This window comes from Lonchura striata, chromosome 1, assembly GCF_050655825.1.
Source record: "Lonchura striata isolate lonStrDom1 chromosome 1, ASM5065582v1, whole genome shotgun sequence".
In the NCBI taxonomy this organism is placed as follows: domain Eukaryota; kingdom Metazoa; phylum Chordata; class Aves; order Passeriformes; family Estrildidae; genus Lonchura; species Lonchura striata.
In genome coordinates this window covers 84,874,127-84,888,470 of record NC_140703.1, presented here as the reverse complement: position 1 = coordinate 84,888,470, position 14,344 = coordinate 84,874,127, and the positions used below count along the sequence as shown (strand labels likewise).

General features: G+C 37.1%; 1 protein-coding gene across 4 annotated transcripts in view; it reads right to left on the bottom strand.

Moving 5' to 3' along the window:
- The window catches only part of LOC110479348 (interleukin-5 receptor subunit alpha-like), a 41,237-nt gene that overhangs the window by 12,847 nt on the left and 14,046 nt on the right, over window positions 1-14,344 (bottom strand). For all 4 annotated transcript variants that reach the window (XM_085582328.1, XM_085582333.1, XM_085582339.1 and 1 more), the window contains 10 exons: window positions 12,989-13,146; window positions 11,207-11,406; window positions 10,715-10,869; window positions 10,433-10,580; window positions 9,796-9,904; window positions 9,521-9,708; window positions 7,379-7,515; window positions 5,770-5,914; window positions 1,879-1,966; window positions 638-725 (listed from right to left, as the gene is read on the bottom strand). In XM_085582328.1, the coding sequence (XP_085438454.1) occupies window positions 638-725; window positions 1,879-1,966; window positions 5,770-5,914; window positions 7,379-7,515; window positions 9,521-9,708; window positions 9,796-9,904; window positions 10,433-10,580; window positions 10,715-10,869; window positions 11,207-11,309 (1,161 nt within the window). In that variant the 5' untranslated portion in view covers window positions 11,310-11,406; window positions 12,989-13,146. The remainder of the gene's footprint in view (window positions 1-637; window positions 726-1,878; window positions 1,967-5,769; window positions 5,915-7,378; window positions 7,516-9,520; window positions 9,709-9,795; window positions 9,905-10,432; window positions 10,581-10,714; window positions 10,870-11,206; window positions 11,407-12,988; window positions 13,147-14,344) is intronic.

Below are 14,344 nucleotides of genomic sequence, written 5' to 3'. Positions count from 1 at the left end.
CTCCATTAACCACAGTCACAAATTTCTGTCAATATTTAGTCCTTGTTTTGCCAAGTTGACTGAAGACTTGTAACCCGGCATGGGATAAGTAAGCACCTTAACTCATAGTGCATCAGCTCTTCCAATGTAAACACCTCTGCATGTGGCTTTGTGCTGAGGCAAGGGCAGAGCTGAGGTAGGATATATTTTATGCATTGTGCATAATGCATAATCCTTCCTGCTCTAAGAATGTGCACATTTACTACTGCATAGCCAATGACTTGCAGATCGCCACAGAAAATTCCCCTTGATTACTGCTTACATGCTGTGACATGTTTACATGTATAACATCCCATAACTGACTATTCTTCAGGGACTCAGAGTGATCACTCCTTAAAATGTTGGCCCACTGAGTGTGGATATGCTGAAACACCTTTGAGCACACTAGATATTTTAGTCCCCTGAGGATTTTCTCCATCCTGTCTAGTGACATCATTGTCCTGTAACATTCTGTTCTCTTCTGGCTTCACTACAAATGCTGTACATACCTTTTTCCTTTTTTTTTTTAATTACATGCTGCCCCAAACGCAATGTTGTGCCATCTGACTGCAAGTCACATCATGCGTGCCAATGTGGTCAGAGAAAAAAGACACACTACCTGGTGGTGACTCTCATCTGCTAACCATGTTTTGATATTATTTGAAGGATGTGGAACAGGCGTGGTTAAAACTTCCAGGCATCTATACCTGCAAGACAGTGACACAGGCACACAACTATTCTTGTCTGCAGGAATAGATCAGACATTTATGCATTGTAATATATATTCCAGTTCCAAGACAGGCATCTACTATTTCTAAAGCCATTTAACCTCTTTTTTTCTTTATTTTCACTTTTATAAACATTTTCCATAGCTCTTCTTAACCTAATTGGTTTCTAACCTGCAACAGTTTTAAAAGGACTGGATGCATATAAAAAAACCTATTATTTATACACAAATATTATTTCCAAGCAAATTGAGAACTTGTGGTATGCTACTGTGTCTGTACCTTAAAAAATTATTCCTATGTATTCTTTCCATAATTTAAAATTGATAACTTCTTTTATACAAATCAATAATGATTAATCACTAATTAAATAATAAGTTTACTTTCAATAGAGGCTCCACTTACATACTGCTCCTTCCTAGTATTAAGGTATCTTGAGTTATCATCCTATCCTGGACAAGTTTATTTCTCAGATCACGAAAGCCTTTGCTGCCATAGGCAGCTCTCAATAGACAAGCTATGTTGCCAGGCAGAAAAGTAGTGGCATAGAGAGAGCATTAACTGCTGGTGGGTGTAGGGCCACTACTATCTCTTTGCTCTACTAATGGTATTAATAGTACAACAAAGGAAATTCGTTCCGTCAGCCTGACTTCCCCTTTTTATTTCTAGTAAACTCTCTAGTTTAGAGTGACAAACTGCTTTCACAACACCCATGGGTTTTGAAATGAAATTGGACAGCATGACATGCAGTTCATCTTTGGTCTCATTAATACAGGTGGCCTTGAATGCAGAACCTGTGAAAGCATGAGGTAAAGTCACAATAAAGATAGAGAGGCTGCTGTCAGAGTAAGATTAAAAAATGTCATTTATAGTGTCAGAAATACATCAGAGAATAAGGTGTGAGACAGGGTCTGTGGGGGACTGTGGTAGGAGCTGTGAGAGAAGAATTACAGGTGTCAGTGTCTTACACTAGGTCATAACATTAAGCACAAGTTTGTTAGAACAATAGTCAGAAAAGCAAAATTAACTGCTTCTTGAGAAAATCTGTGTTTGACTTTTATCCATTGTATGGTTTACTCTCATCCTGACCCCTCTTCCACCAAAAATTTATACAATCATCAGAAATATACACTACCTTCTACATGCATATATCAGCAGACCTCCAAGGAAAACCAAAGGACAAAACAATGCAAGGCTTAGCATTAGGATATCCACTGTCTTTTCTTAAAAAAAAAAAAAAAAAAAAAAAAAAAAAAAAGGGAAAAGAAATGTTAATTATATGGGAAAATCTAGGGTATTTATTTATTACATTGATTAATTACATATAGACTCATAAATATTGCTCTATCCTTGAACTGTCACAGATTTAAAGAAACATTTCCTGGGGAAATCTTTAGAGGAAAAGGGCTTCTGATTTCAGCACTGTTCCTTCCTCCCCTTCTTTCTTTTAGCCCTCAGCCTTGCTGCTGACTTTGTCCAGCACTTCTTGCTTCATTCCATTCCCTCCTTTTCCTGGAATTCTGCTCTCATAGCCTGGGCATGGCCTGTCCTGCCACTGGGTATTTCCACACAGCCTTGATTCCTCTGGATATCAAACCCTCTGTCCATCTGACACTGGGGCTTCTGCTGCTCCAGCTGCTCCTGAGTTCCCACTCCCACCTCCCATCTCCACACACCATGGGTCCCCCGCTTCTGCTTCCTCACTGCTTCACAGCTGTAACTGATTTAAGGCAAAATGAAAATAAAAGCATTTTGTCAAGCAAAATATTATTTTGGATACAAGAAGTAGCATTTGGTTTCTATTATACTTACCTTTTTAACCCTTCTTGGCACAGTCCTAAAGAAATGGCATCAATACATATTTATACTGTTCAACAAATACTACTGCTATGTACTTTGCATTACTTCCTCCAAAATACCCAAAATAGCAGTGTATTTGGTTGACTCAGAGCTATGTTTTTCTGGAAAATTTTATTTCTTGTTTAATATCTAGCTTCAGAACCACAGCTAGTTTGGACTGGTTTTAACAAAGTATTCTGAAGAAAAACAGGCAAGGACAGCTCTTAAAATAGAACTGTTTATAGTGTGTGGCCAGTTAAACGATGGTTTTAGGATCAATCTAGATTAAAATCAAAGTATAAAAGAATAAAAGTTCTGGGCTTGAACCCATATATTTCCACAAATTTCATATGAAACCAAGACAAAACTCAGAAACTTGTGGGTAGAACTTATACGAATATGCCTTATCTTCTTTAAAGTACAAAACTACTCTTTATTCACTTTAAGATGAAAAGGAAGTTACTTTCTTCTTGCTGTCTGAGATGAGGGCTCAGAAAACTTCTTCTGAACCAACTCTGGACCATGTAGTAAGATTTTTTTTAGTTTGTGGTCATTTCTCTGCATCATTCTGCTAACCTTATGTCATGCACACACCCAGAAGAAGAGGAAGTCCTCTTCTTATCATCAGCTGAACCACAAAGAAGTTTGCTTCTCCTGCTTTCTTACTTCTTGCATTTTGGAAAGCAGCAAGAAAAAAAAGCACATATATTCTTTTGGGTAGACAAATTTCATGATGGTTTTTTTTCAAATGCAAATACTTTAAGTTTGACAGAAATAACAGAACTTTGAAACCAAAACAAGTGCCTTGGTTTGCAAAATGCAGAACACTTCTGAATTACTACAAACTTCAAAGTGATCTATGAATGCTCATCAGCTTTAAAAATTAGACCAATTATTTTCAAGTTTCTACATATGAATAAAGCTGATTAAACATATCTTTTTTTAGCAGAAAGTTTCTATAGTAAACAGCTCAGTTCAGGTTAAATTGTGAGGGTTTTTTTCAAGGGCATATGCTAATTCTAAAGGAGAATTAATGTTTTCCTCATGAGAAAATTAGCAAATTCTTTTCATGTCAAAGGAACATTTCAGAACAAATATTTTAGTTATGTTTTGAATTATGTTATTTTATTTTGATGTTTCAGCTTTTTTTTTTAAATGAAGGCTAAAATGCCTTTTTAAAATGCATTCTAAAAGAAATGTTGCACATTTCCTAGATGAAACAGTAGAATTGAAGGAGAAGCAAACAGAAAGCAGGTCATGCCATGCTTCTTCAAGAATTTCAGTAGAAAGAGATTCTGTATCACTAGAAAAATCAACACATTTCAAAACAAAAATATCGAATGGATGTTTTTCTTTTTAGGTTACTTGCATAATGTTCCTTTAAACATGTTTCCAATTAGAAGCAGACAGAATAATTTCCACAGAATACAGAGTAAAATGGACAGAAAAATTTAGCTCAGCTTCAAAGTAGGTATATAAAGAGATTTAGCTGAGCACCTGACCCTCCAATGGAATATCTCCATTGATTCATTTTATAAAACCACTGATCCTTCCTGAGTAGGAAGGAGGGGAGTTGCTGCACCACATGTGCAATATAGCCCCGGGTAAATCATCCTGCTGCACTGAACACATGCAGATGTTACAGCTTATTTGCCATGGGGGTTTTGTCCATCCTAAACTTTTCTGAAGTGGAGGAAACCTGCTGTGATTCTTGAACCTCAGCAACAGCTGTAAAGGAAGCTGGGAAGGTAGCAGTGTTGAAAACAGCTAAAGGAGACTTGCATGTGCAGAGAGCAAGGTTTGGTAGACTGGAACCAGAATGGGTGACTGCTCTACTCCATTTCCTTCTTCTGGTGAAAGGCTGGCAGGGAACAAGTAAATCTACGTGCCTCCTCCCAGAGGACCTCTTCTGATTTCCCCCGTCTACACATGATTTCCATATCTACAGATGTGTCTGACCTGATGCCAGGCAGACAGACCAGGCAGACCCCTCCTAGGCCATGCTGTGGTCCTAGACACTGTCTTTAATGAGAAGAAAGGGGAATCTCTAATGAAGAATTCAAGACTTTTATGGCCTGAAAATTTCTCTCCTTCACCATAATGAAAATGAAGCTCAATTAGGTTTCTTTCTCTAGCTATTTCACAAGTGTAATGCTTTTGAAATTAAATGAATTAATTTAGGCCAAAAAAGGTTTCAGCAGACCAGTGTGATATAATGAGGCATCTGATAGAGCTGGCAGCCAGTATCCAGTAAACTCTATAACTGAATTTACATTCAACCCATTTCAAAAATAATTATGTCTCACCTAGCATTTCCTGTCCTCAGATAAATATGTATTTGAAGCTCAAAAATCAAAAGGACATATTCCAAAATACAGTCTGTTGTGCTAAATAATACTTACCTTGTTTTGTTTTAGTACCCATAATGCTGTATTTTGTGTGTGTGTGTGTTGACACACAAGTTTCTCTCTATAAATACAGCATCACACCACTGTACAACTGCCCCTCTGCCTAACCTGATGGCATAAACCTTCTGCGTGTGGAAACATTTCTCTCATCATGGAAAGCACGTTTCCCTTGTAAGCACACACTGTTATGTGCTTTCTTCATAGAGGTTAAAGGAAACGTATTGCAAGGCTCCTATTTATTTTGTGCTCAAGTGAGATGTTGGGGCCAGAGCCCATGCATTCAAATGAGAGCTAAACCATTTCCTGTCTCTGTAAGATAAGACATTATCCACCAGTGTAATAAGGGACATTTTGGACTTAATCCTTAAAGACTATGTGTCTTGATGAATGACTCTTGTGGATTTCTTGGCTTGCTAACTCCAGTTGAAAGTATTTTTAGAGATGTATGGACTGTCCTTTGCAGGGCAAGGCAACAGGGTGGAGGTATGATGGTGTTAGGACCTGGTCAGCTGCTGACAATTTATTATTTCCTAAAGGCTGTCAAGAGTCAGGTTGTAACTTAACTCCTGTCCTGAGTTCTGTAAAGGCCAGGAAAATAGAACTCAGACTAAGGACTCCCCTGAGGCAGAGCTGTGCGAGCCTGGGGTGTGCCATGGACCCCTAGGTTGAGTTATGCTCCAATAGCAGCCTGAAGAAAAGAGGCAATAATGAAGTAAATACATTGAATGGTACTAATGCAACCCATGATAACAGTTATGAGTAGTAAGTACATTACTTACCATCATTAATAAATACTGGTTCACTCCATTCACTCCAGATCTTGTTTGCTATGCAAATCTCTTTCTTTACCCTCACTTGTGCTGCACATCTTTTTGCTGGCTTATGAAATGGATACTTATAGTTCTCTGCAGTGACATTTGCAATCTATCAAGAGAGGTTTAGGGGATTACTTTAAAATATTTTGCATTGCAGTTCAAACAAATATAAATATAAACTAGGAATGTCAAATATCACTATTTATATCTCTAACTAGTAGGAAGAGATTTTCAGAAAAAGTTCTTATGGCCAGCTACAATTTGACTCTCATCTGTGTTAAAACCCAGAACTGAACATGAAGAGAGACTGGAACTGATAAGATGCAAGGAGGTACCATTAGGATTTTGAAAACACTGATTCCCCTTTCATTTTTTATCACACCACATATAGGATGAACACAGTAACTATAGAAGTGCAAGTTTCAACATTTTGGTGTGGGTAGTATGCTACCCTTGCTTCTCTGCTATAATAAAATCTTTCATTTTTCAGCTGAAGGATGTCCACTGTTTTTGTGGCTATCCTGAAACACCTTTAATTGTGCCCACGAATAAAAGCACATCACTACAAAAGATCAAGCACAAACATGGAGTGGTGGAATTTAAAGCAGAGGGATCTTTAAATAATCCCTAATCACTTTTAAATACTGAAGCAAACTTCTATAAATAATGTTAAAATTCTAAGTATTAAGAAAGAGAGAGAACTCTTGCTTGTAGAAATTAAAAGTTATGTTAGAAGGCTGCAAAGAAGTAGAAAGTATGAATCTCATACATGAAAAAACATGGAATCTTTGTTTCCTTGGTGTTAGGAAAGCATGATCTGTTCTCCTCATACTGACTGATGTGGTGTGGATTTGAGCCTGTGCACCATGTCACTTCTTTCTCTTCCCTTTAAGGCTTTTCCAGTTCTGGTGTCTATTAATATTTTGTGGTACCCAAAGCACAATATGAAACTTCAGGAGAAACTCAGCATCTAGACAGGCAAATTAATCACAACCTGTGTCTTACATGTGACATGCTGGTCATGGACACTTTAACAATTGACCTTTGTCTAACACAGAATGATTGACTCAGTTTGTGGTTCAATGCAATCCACAGACCTTCTTTCTTCTGTGTTGACTCTTATAGTTTAATTCCTTATTTTGTGTTGACGTATTTGACCTGTATTTCCTAATCATAGGATTTTCCTTATTCCTGAGTTTTGCCTGAACCAGCATTTCAAATTCTAACCTTGTTTCCCATGGTACTTGATAACTTTTCCTAGCTTTCAGACAATACTTCTTTTTCTATAAGAAAAAAAGTTAATATGGTCTATGTGATAATAATGTACAATTCAAATTTAATATAGAAGACAAACACTTCAAATTCACTTCAAAGCAAGCCTGACTCTGAAAGATTTAATAAAATATATTGATTTTTCATTTTTACCAAAAAAGACAAGTTGCATTCTTCATTAAAGATAATGGTATTTATTTAAACTTTGTTTGAGATTAAATTCTGTTAAGTTCAAGGGATGCCTTGTTTTTGTGGAAGTTATGTTGTACAGACTAAGTGTACTACCAGAGAAACTGATTACCTTATGATCTGTTATTTTAACTTGGTACAGAAAACACTTTTTCCTTGCTGAACCAATAGTAGGTGGAGGTTTCCAGTGAATTTTAATACTTCTGTTTTCAAGGGAAACTGAGACGTTGATAGGCGGGTTCAGCTTCTCTGAAAAATAAAATGCAGAGAGAGACCTTCTGTACCTTATGCTCTTTCTCATATTTCAACAGATGTAAAACAAATGAAAGTGCATCAGTCCTTAAAATATACAGCTGAGTGTTTTGGAGTTTGCCACACCCAAGGAAGACATTCTAATGAGTGACACATTTTCTTAGAAGCTGCTGTTCAGTGAGTGCCTCAAAATAAAGGGACATAGTTGGGGTTTTTCATGCATCTTTCTAGGAAAGGCAGAAAGAGTGGGAAGGAGAACAAGGCCCTCTCCAGAGCCAGTGCTGGTGCTGAGGAGTTTGCCACTGTCTCCATGTCATGTAGTATACATGTGTTTTGTCTACCCACAGTCCTGGTATTATTACTTTATAAAAATTGAATTTAATCTCAGAGAGGAGTTACAGAGGGGACCGTTAGAAATTCACAGAATTCATAGAATCTTAGAAGGGTTTGGGTTGTAAGGGACCTTAAGGATCCTCTATTTCCAAATATCCTGCCATGGCTAGGGCCACCTCCCACTACATCAGGTTGCTCAAACCTTCATTGAACCTGTCCTTAAACATTTCCAGGATGGGGCATCCACAATTCTCAGAACAACTTGTTGCTCAGAGAATTTGTCTGATTCAATATATGAAGATTTCTGCAGATGCTTAAGAAATATCTCTCTTTCTTTCTCCTACAGAGGAGCAAGCAAGCACTTGCTCTGGAGGAAGTACAGTATTGGAAGCAAGGGACATTTGGGTCCTCAGGATTTCAGCCTTGGATTCATATAAACAAATCTATAGTTGTTTTTAGTATGTCAAGTGTTAGAGCACTGCTCCTGAGTGTGTGCCCAGTACTCAGGCATCCTCAGTCCTTCTCAGCTGCTGCTGCATTTCTCTGAAAGGAAGAACTCCAGATGGAGTTTTCTGAAAAATCCCTCCCGGCAGAGAAAGAAATGCATGGCAAGTTTCTGCAGAGGGGGTCAGTGAGGTCTGGGGATGACAGAGCTGCAGAATGAGAAAAGCCAGAGAGGGGCAGGGAGGGTGATTGGCAGCAGGACAGAGCCCTGCAGCTGCTGTGCTCTAGCAGCCTCTGGGGGTGGGCGCACACCAGGAGCCATGAGAAGAGTAAGAAGCAGGGTTTTTGTTTCACCTCTGAAATACTGCTGCCAGACCATTCTCCCTTCTAAGGATGTCAAGAATAGGCAGCAATTTAATTTCATCCTTTTGTCGTATATCGAATTATAACTGGCTCTGATTGCAGCGTAAAATTTTAGGTAAAGCAAAAAATTCTAATGTCTTAAAATTGGACAGGTTAGATGAGATCTAGCTCAGAATAAATATTTAGAGTTTTGAATTATATTTTTGCTATCCCTTGAGCTATGACTGATTCCCAGGTTACAGGTCTGGAAGACGATCAACATGTTAAAGACTTAAAAAGCATTTGAATCTGCAATCTTTGCTGAATTTCTGGTGAATTTCTTACCCATGAGATTAATTCAAACTTCCTAGAAAAGTTAGGAAAAGTAATTTTATATGATAATTCAAAACTGTAGATAATTAAAAATAACTGCCAAGATATTTTTAACTTTAAAAAAAATAAATAAAAATGCTACTAATGTTTGAGAACATTCATATTCTTAAATTCAGGTTATAAATGAGGCTTGTAACTATTTATGTTCTTTTTCTTAATCACACTTTTTCAGCACTATAAAAAAGGATAGAAAAGAAAAAAATGGAGAAACAAGGGTGCAAATCTTACAAATATTGTTTCCTTATATTAGCTATCATTTCTTTTAATTAAAATTATAGATAAAAATGTTATTAAATTAGACAAAAAAAAATGAAAAAACCTTTAGCCCTAATCCATTTTGTTTAATCTTTGTGTAACATTCACACTAAGATGAATGCTTAAATAGTTAGAATTAATATTACGACTTTGTCACACCTATTTCTTTTTTTGCTTTTCATGAAGTGACCAATAAATAAGCTTTTCATAATATAAAATAATAGACAATACTTACCTATTGCCTGAGGTGTGAAAGCTTTGTAATAAGACAGTTCTCTTGAGCTATTTCTCAAATTTTTCACAGTTATGTTTAAATTTATTTTCCTTGATGGTTGGAAATGTATTTCTTTCATATAGCATCCAATGTTTTTCTTCCTTGCATTTTTTATATATTGCTGGCATGCAAAAACCTGTCCTACATGTCTGTGAGAAGGAAATATAAGGTTTTTTAAAATAAAATACTTAGATCCAAAATCATAGTTTCATACTCAATTGGCTAAACGTCCTTACCTATATGAGGTAAAGATCTGGATATCTTCAGGAGCTTCTGCTTTGATGTGCCAGGTGCAATTGAAAAAAGAAATGTTATATATGATGCATGAAAGATTCTGTATGTAGACTGCAACAAAGAAATGATAAAAAGAAAGAGCCATGTTTATTTTACATTGATTTCCTTAAAACAACATGATGGTTGCCTTTACAAACCCATTATATTGGCTTATTTCTAGAAGCATGTGAGAAAAAATAGGCCTTTTTGATTTTTAAACTGTGAAAACTGGGAAACATATCTGCTATTGACACAAAAGCCTTACTAACCCACTTAAAAATAAATTAAAATCTCTGATCTTTTACAAATTGCTGAAATCATGTGATACAGAAGGCAATCTTTATGATACATGAGTTGCTAGGGAAATTAAAAGAGTGTTTGGGTCTTACTGACATCTTGTTCAGCATAGCTGGAGTTTTCTGAATCTGAACACATCTAATAAAGGAAATAATTCTGCAATATCTCAAGGTATTATGAATCATATTCGTAACATATCTATACCAAAAAAAAAAGTAGCAGAAGATAATTATGAGATTTCAGAAATTCTCCAAGTTATCATAAATGATTGGATGTCCCAACAACAAGCAGGAAATAGATTACCTGGAGGTGCCTTGTAAGTAAATTCTGTCCAGTCACTCTCCTTAATTATGTCTTCTGTTTCTTTTGCAAAAAGTTGTGTCTTAACTTTAGCATTAAAACCAGAGTGTAACTTAAGATGTATTATCTTTTCCTTCTCCTGCAGTCTTTCCTAAGAGGAGAAAGAAGAAATTCCATGAAGGTAGACAGTTCTAAGTGTTGAAAGGGAAATTATGCAAACTCATCTACTGAATAGTACAATATATTATTTTACTTTATTTTATGTACGACCTCTGAAGAACTTACTTTCCTTTCTTTAGTGGTATTGAAGAACTTATAAATCAAAATGTACTTCACAGTGTATTTCTTGGTTTCTTCTTTTGTCAGGTTATTGTTCCAGGACAAAATAACTCTTGTATTATCCTCGGTGGTCCACAGAACATTATGTAGCCTAAGTGCATCTGCAATTACAATGATATTACATAGAGAGAGGATCCTCCAGTGTGTACACTAAGGAATTGTCTCTCAGCAAGGCTTGCATGCTCAGTAGCTCTAACAGGACCTCTGTTCTTGCCTGGAGAAGGAATTTCTGAGCTTTGCTAAATAAGACTTTCAGCAATGGGGATCATGCTGCTCTTTGCAGCTTTCAAAATTAATTGATTCACTTTTGCCTGTCCTGGACATCTGTCCTACTGCAGCTCTCTGTTTCTCTCTATGGGCTGTAGAAAGTGCCTTTACAAGTTCAGATTAGACATCTGGGAGAGTTAGGATAGGATGAACTGTTAATACTCTACTTACCCTTTATGTCTTCTTGTCCCCTTGCCAGGACTGTGGGAAACAGTGTCTTATGTTGGAAAAAGCTTAATATCAGCAGGACAGGAATGACTGTGACCCGTGCCATAGCAAATGTTTTGGGCCACAGGTCTGAGGAAACTGAGACTCTTTAGTTCCAAGTTTGGTTGAAAAAGTAGATAGAGCTTGATGCTTTCATTTTGCATCTGTGAAATATTAGGAAAGGGTCATCTAGATGCTTAAAAGGTGTCTAAAGTACAAAAGGTAAAAATGAAATGGCATATGTTTGACAGGATGTTTGTATTCAAACCCACTTTTAACTGGGTGCCAGGGTTAGAAAGAACGTGTGCCATAGAGCACTGGTTCTGTGTGACAGCACAGCTTTGATTGCAAGCCAGCACCACAGATATGACACTACTGACACTGCACGTGTTTAGACAGGGCCCACCTGCCATACCCATGACTAGATTTAAGCCCAATAGCTCCACTTGTATGTGTCACCTGGCCTCTTGCGATCCTAGAGAACTGTCACTTCTAGACTGTGACTTGTGTAACCTTGTTTAGGAGGATATGAACCATAAGAAATGAATCCTGACATTTGAAAAAGTATCAGCAAGAGAATTTTAGGTGTTTGCTAAATTTGGAATACAGTGAGCAAACAGATTCAGACTGATCAAAGTTGTTTTTAGCAAGACAGCATTGCTATTTCTTGGAAGGGTCTCATTCAGAGGTTGCTTTAATGTAAAACAACATTTGATACCTTCTGTGTTCATATGCCTCCATGTTAAGAGACTTTCACTCACTAACTGATTTATCTTGGCTCTGATTGTTTTCATTTTTAAATTCTCAGACATATTGTATTCAGGGATCAGCACCTGGAGTCATATCAAAAAGTTCACAATACATTGGCTAATAAGTGGCACTGGTCATGTAGAGGAAAATGTGTGAATGTTACAGCATCAGAAAAATCTACAATGAGGTTTCCTGGAAAAAAGAAACACACATACAATTAAAATTACATACATATACAGATTAACTTATAATGGTATTTTATCACCATGCAGTGAAAAAGACACCACTTAAGGAATGCTGCCCTTGTTTATGAAGTGCTGTGAAAATAATCATAACAGCTGTAAGGCAGAGGTTTCCTCATCTGGTTCATTCTGGAGTGATCTCAGCTGTAGCACCAGAAGCAGTTATAGTATGCAAGTCACACTTTGCACATGGCCAGCCAAAAAGAAATAAATCTTCCTGCTTGGTGTGCCCAGGTAAGAAACCAATTCTAATTGTCTGGAGGGGGAAGGGGTGAGCTGTGCCATTAATTGTGCTCCTAGAAGAGTATGGTGTGTGGCAAGAGGAAAAAGTCAGGGAAAATATAAAATATAAACAAGGGAATTTACATGGTTTACTACTCAACATATAGTGGCTCATCCCTCTCCATGGAATGGACCAATCAAAAACAGTCCTAGGATCAGGTAAGTACTTTATTCAAATTAGCAGAAAGGGAAAAATGAGGATGGTAAACAATAAGCAATTTAAAGTACCTGTGGCTAATATTAACTTTTTTTTTTTTTTTTTTTTTGAAAACACAAGTCAAAAGGGGATGTGGAACAGGAAAAGGAACAAAATAAATCTTGCAGTAGCAACAACTTTTGGTATTAGAAACAAAAATTGACATAATTTATGCAGCAATATAAATGCGTTTATAGTTGGAGAGGGGACACACAGGGGCATACAAGGAAGACTTTTAAAGTAAGTTTGAACAAGCCTAGAAAAAATCCAACCAACCTGAGTCAAAGAAAGACATTTCAGGTGAGACCAGTGCTATTTCCCCAAGGTGAGTTGCTCCTAGGAGTGCCTTTTGTGCAGGACTGAGAGGCACTTCTCCACTCTGTGTGCAATGAACACGTGCACCTTCTCCCACTGATGCTGTGATGGTGGATGGCCTGCAAATAGACCAGGCAAATGCATGGAAAGCAGGTATATGGAAAGCTACCAAAAACTGTTAGAGGTGCATGCACAAGCTCACATCCCTAATTCAGCAGCTGTCAGTGCTGGGGGAATACTTTGGGTATGGGCTGCAGGAGGTGGCCAGAGTTGTGGATTATTTCTGGGTAACATCTCCTGTTCTCACTGCTGCAGGCAGAACAGCAGAAGGACAGCTGGGCTGACCCCACAGGATATTTCTTATGTTTATATACAATTAATTAGTCCACAGAAACCAGCAAAATGAAAGCACTGCAGCATAATTGCACCCAAAGTGACTAGGAGGGAACAAAACCTGTCCATACATAAAAAGCTTTTGATTCACAACTTGTCAAAGAATACGCATTTTCATTTGTGCCAGCATAGATGAGCTGAAAGACAGAACATTTCTTCTCAGACATATGCAGACAGGACTTTGTGTTCCTCATCCTGTGCTACAAAGAGGTTTGAGTTAGCATATGGTGCTGAAATTCAGTCCATGATGTGCAAAATAAAATTCATTGCCTGACAATTTTTTCTAATAAGATTCTCTGCCTCTTTTTTCTCTGAAAAAATGCATACTAGCCAAATATACTTGCAGACAGTCCAGTTAATCTAGTGGGATAGAAATTATCTCAACGATCTAAATTAGCAAAAAAAATAACCATGATGAAAAAAAAAAAAAAAAACCAAAATAAAAAAAAAAATAAACTCAAATTCTTTCCAAGCCACGTCCTGCCAAAAATGGGGCTTAAAAAACACTATAGATATTTTACCACTTCTTTTTCTTTTATTTGTCCCTTTTCTTTCACTTCTGAGCTTCAACTACAGTGAATACCTGTTTGTTGGTGCCCAGCAATGTCTGGTTTACAGTAGTGCATTGTTAGAGTAAGAGAAAGGGAAGAGAACTGACAGGAGCTGCCAACCCATCCACCACTGCAGCTGCAGAGGTTGTACAAAACCCACCTGGTGAATTTGGGAAGTAGACAGAGAAAGAAAAATGAAAATAGCTAAAACAAGTTTCACAACACTTAAGAGCTGTTAGTTCAAGTGGCAGGACATTAAACTATTAATTTTAAATCCGCATTATACATGTGTTTGAATAACACATAACTTTTTGAAAAGTTCTGGGGATGATTATTATATCCTCCTAAATGCAAAAGTTAATTTTTTAAGAAA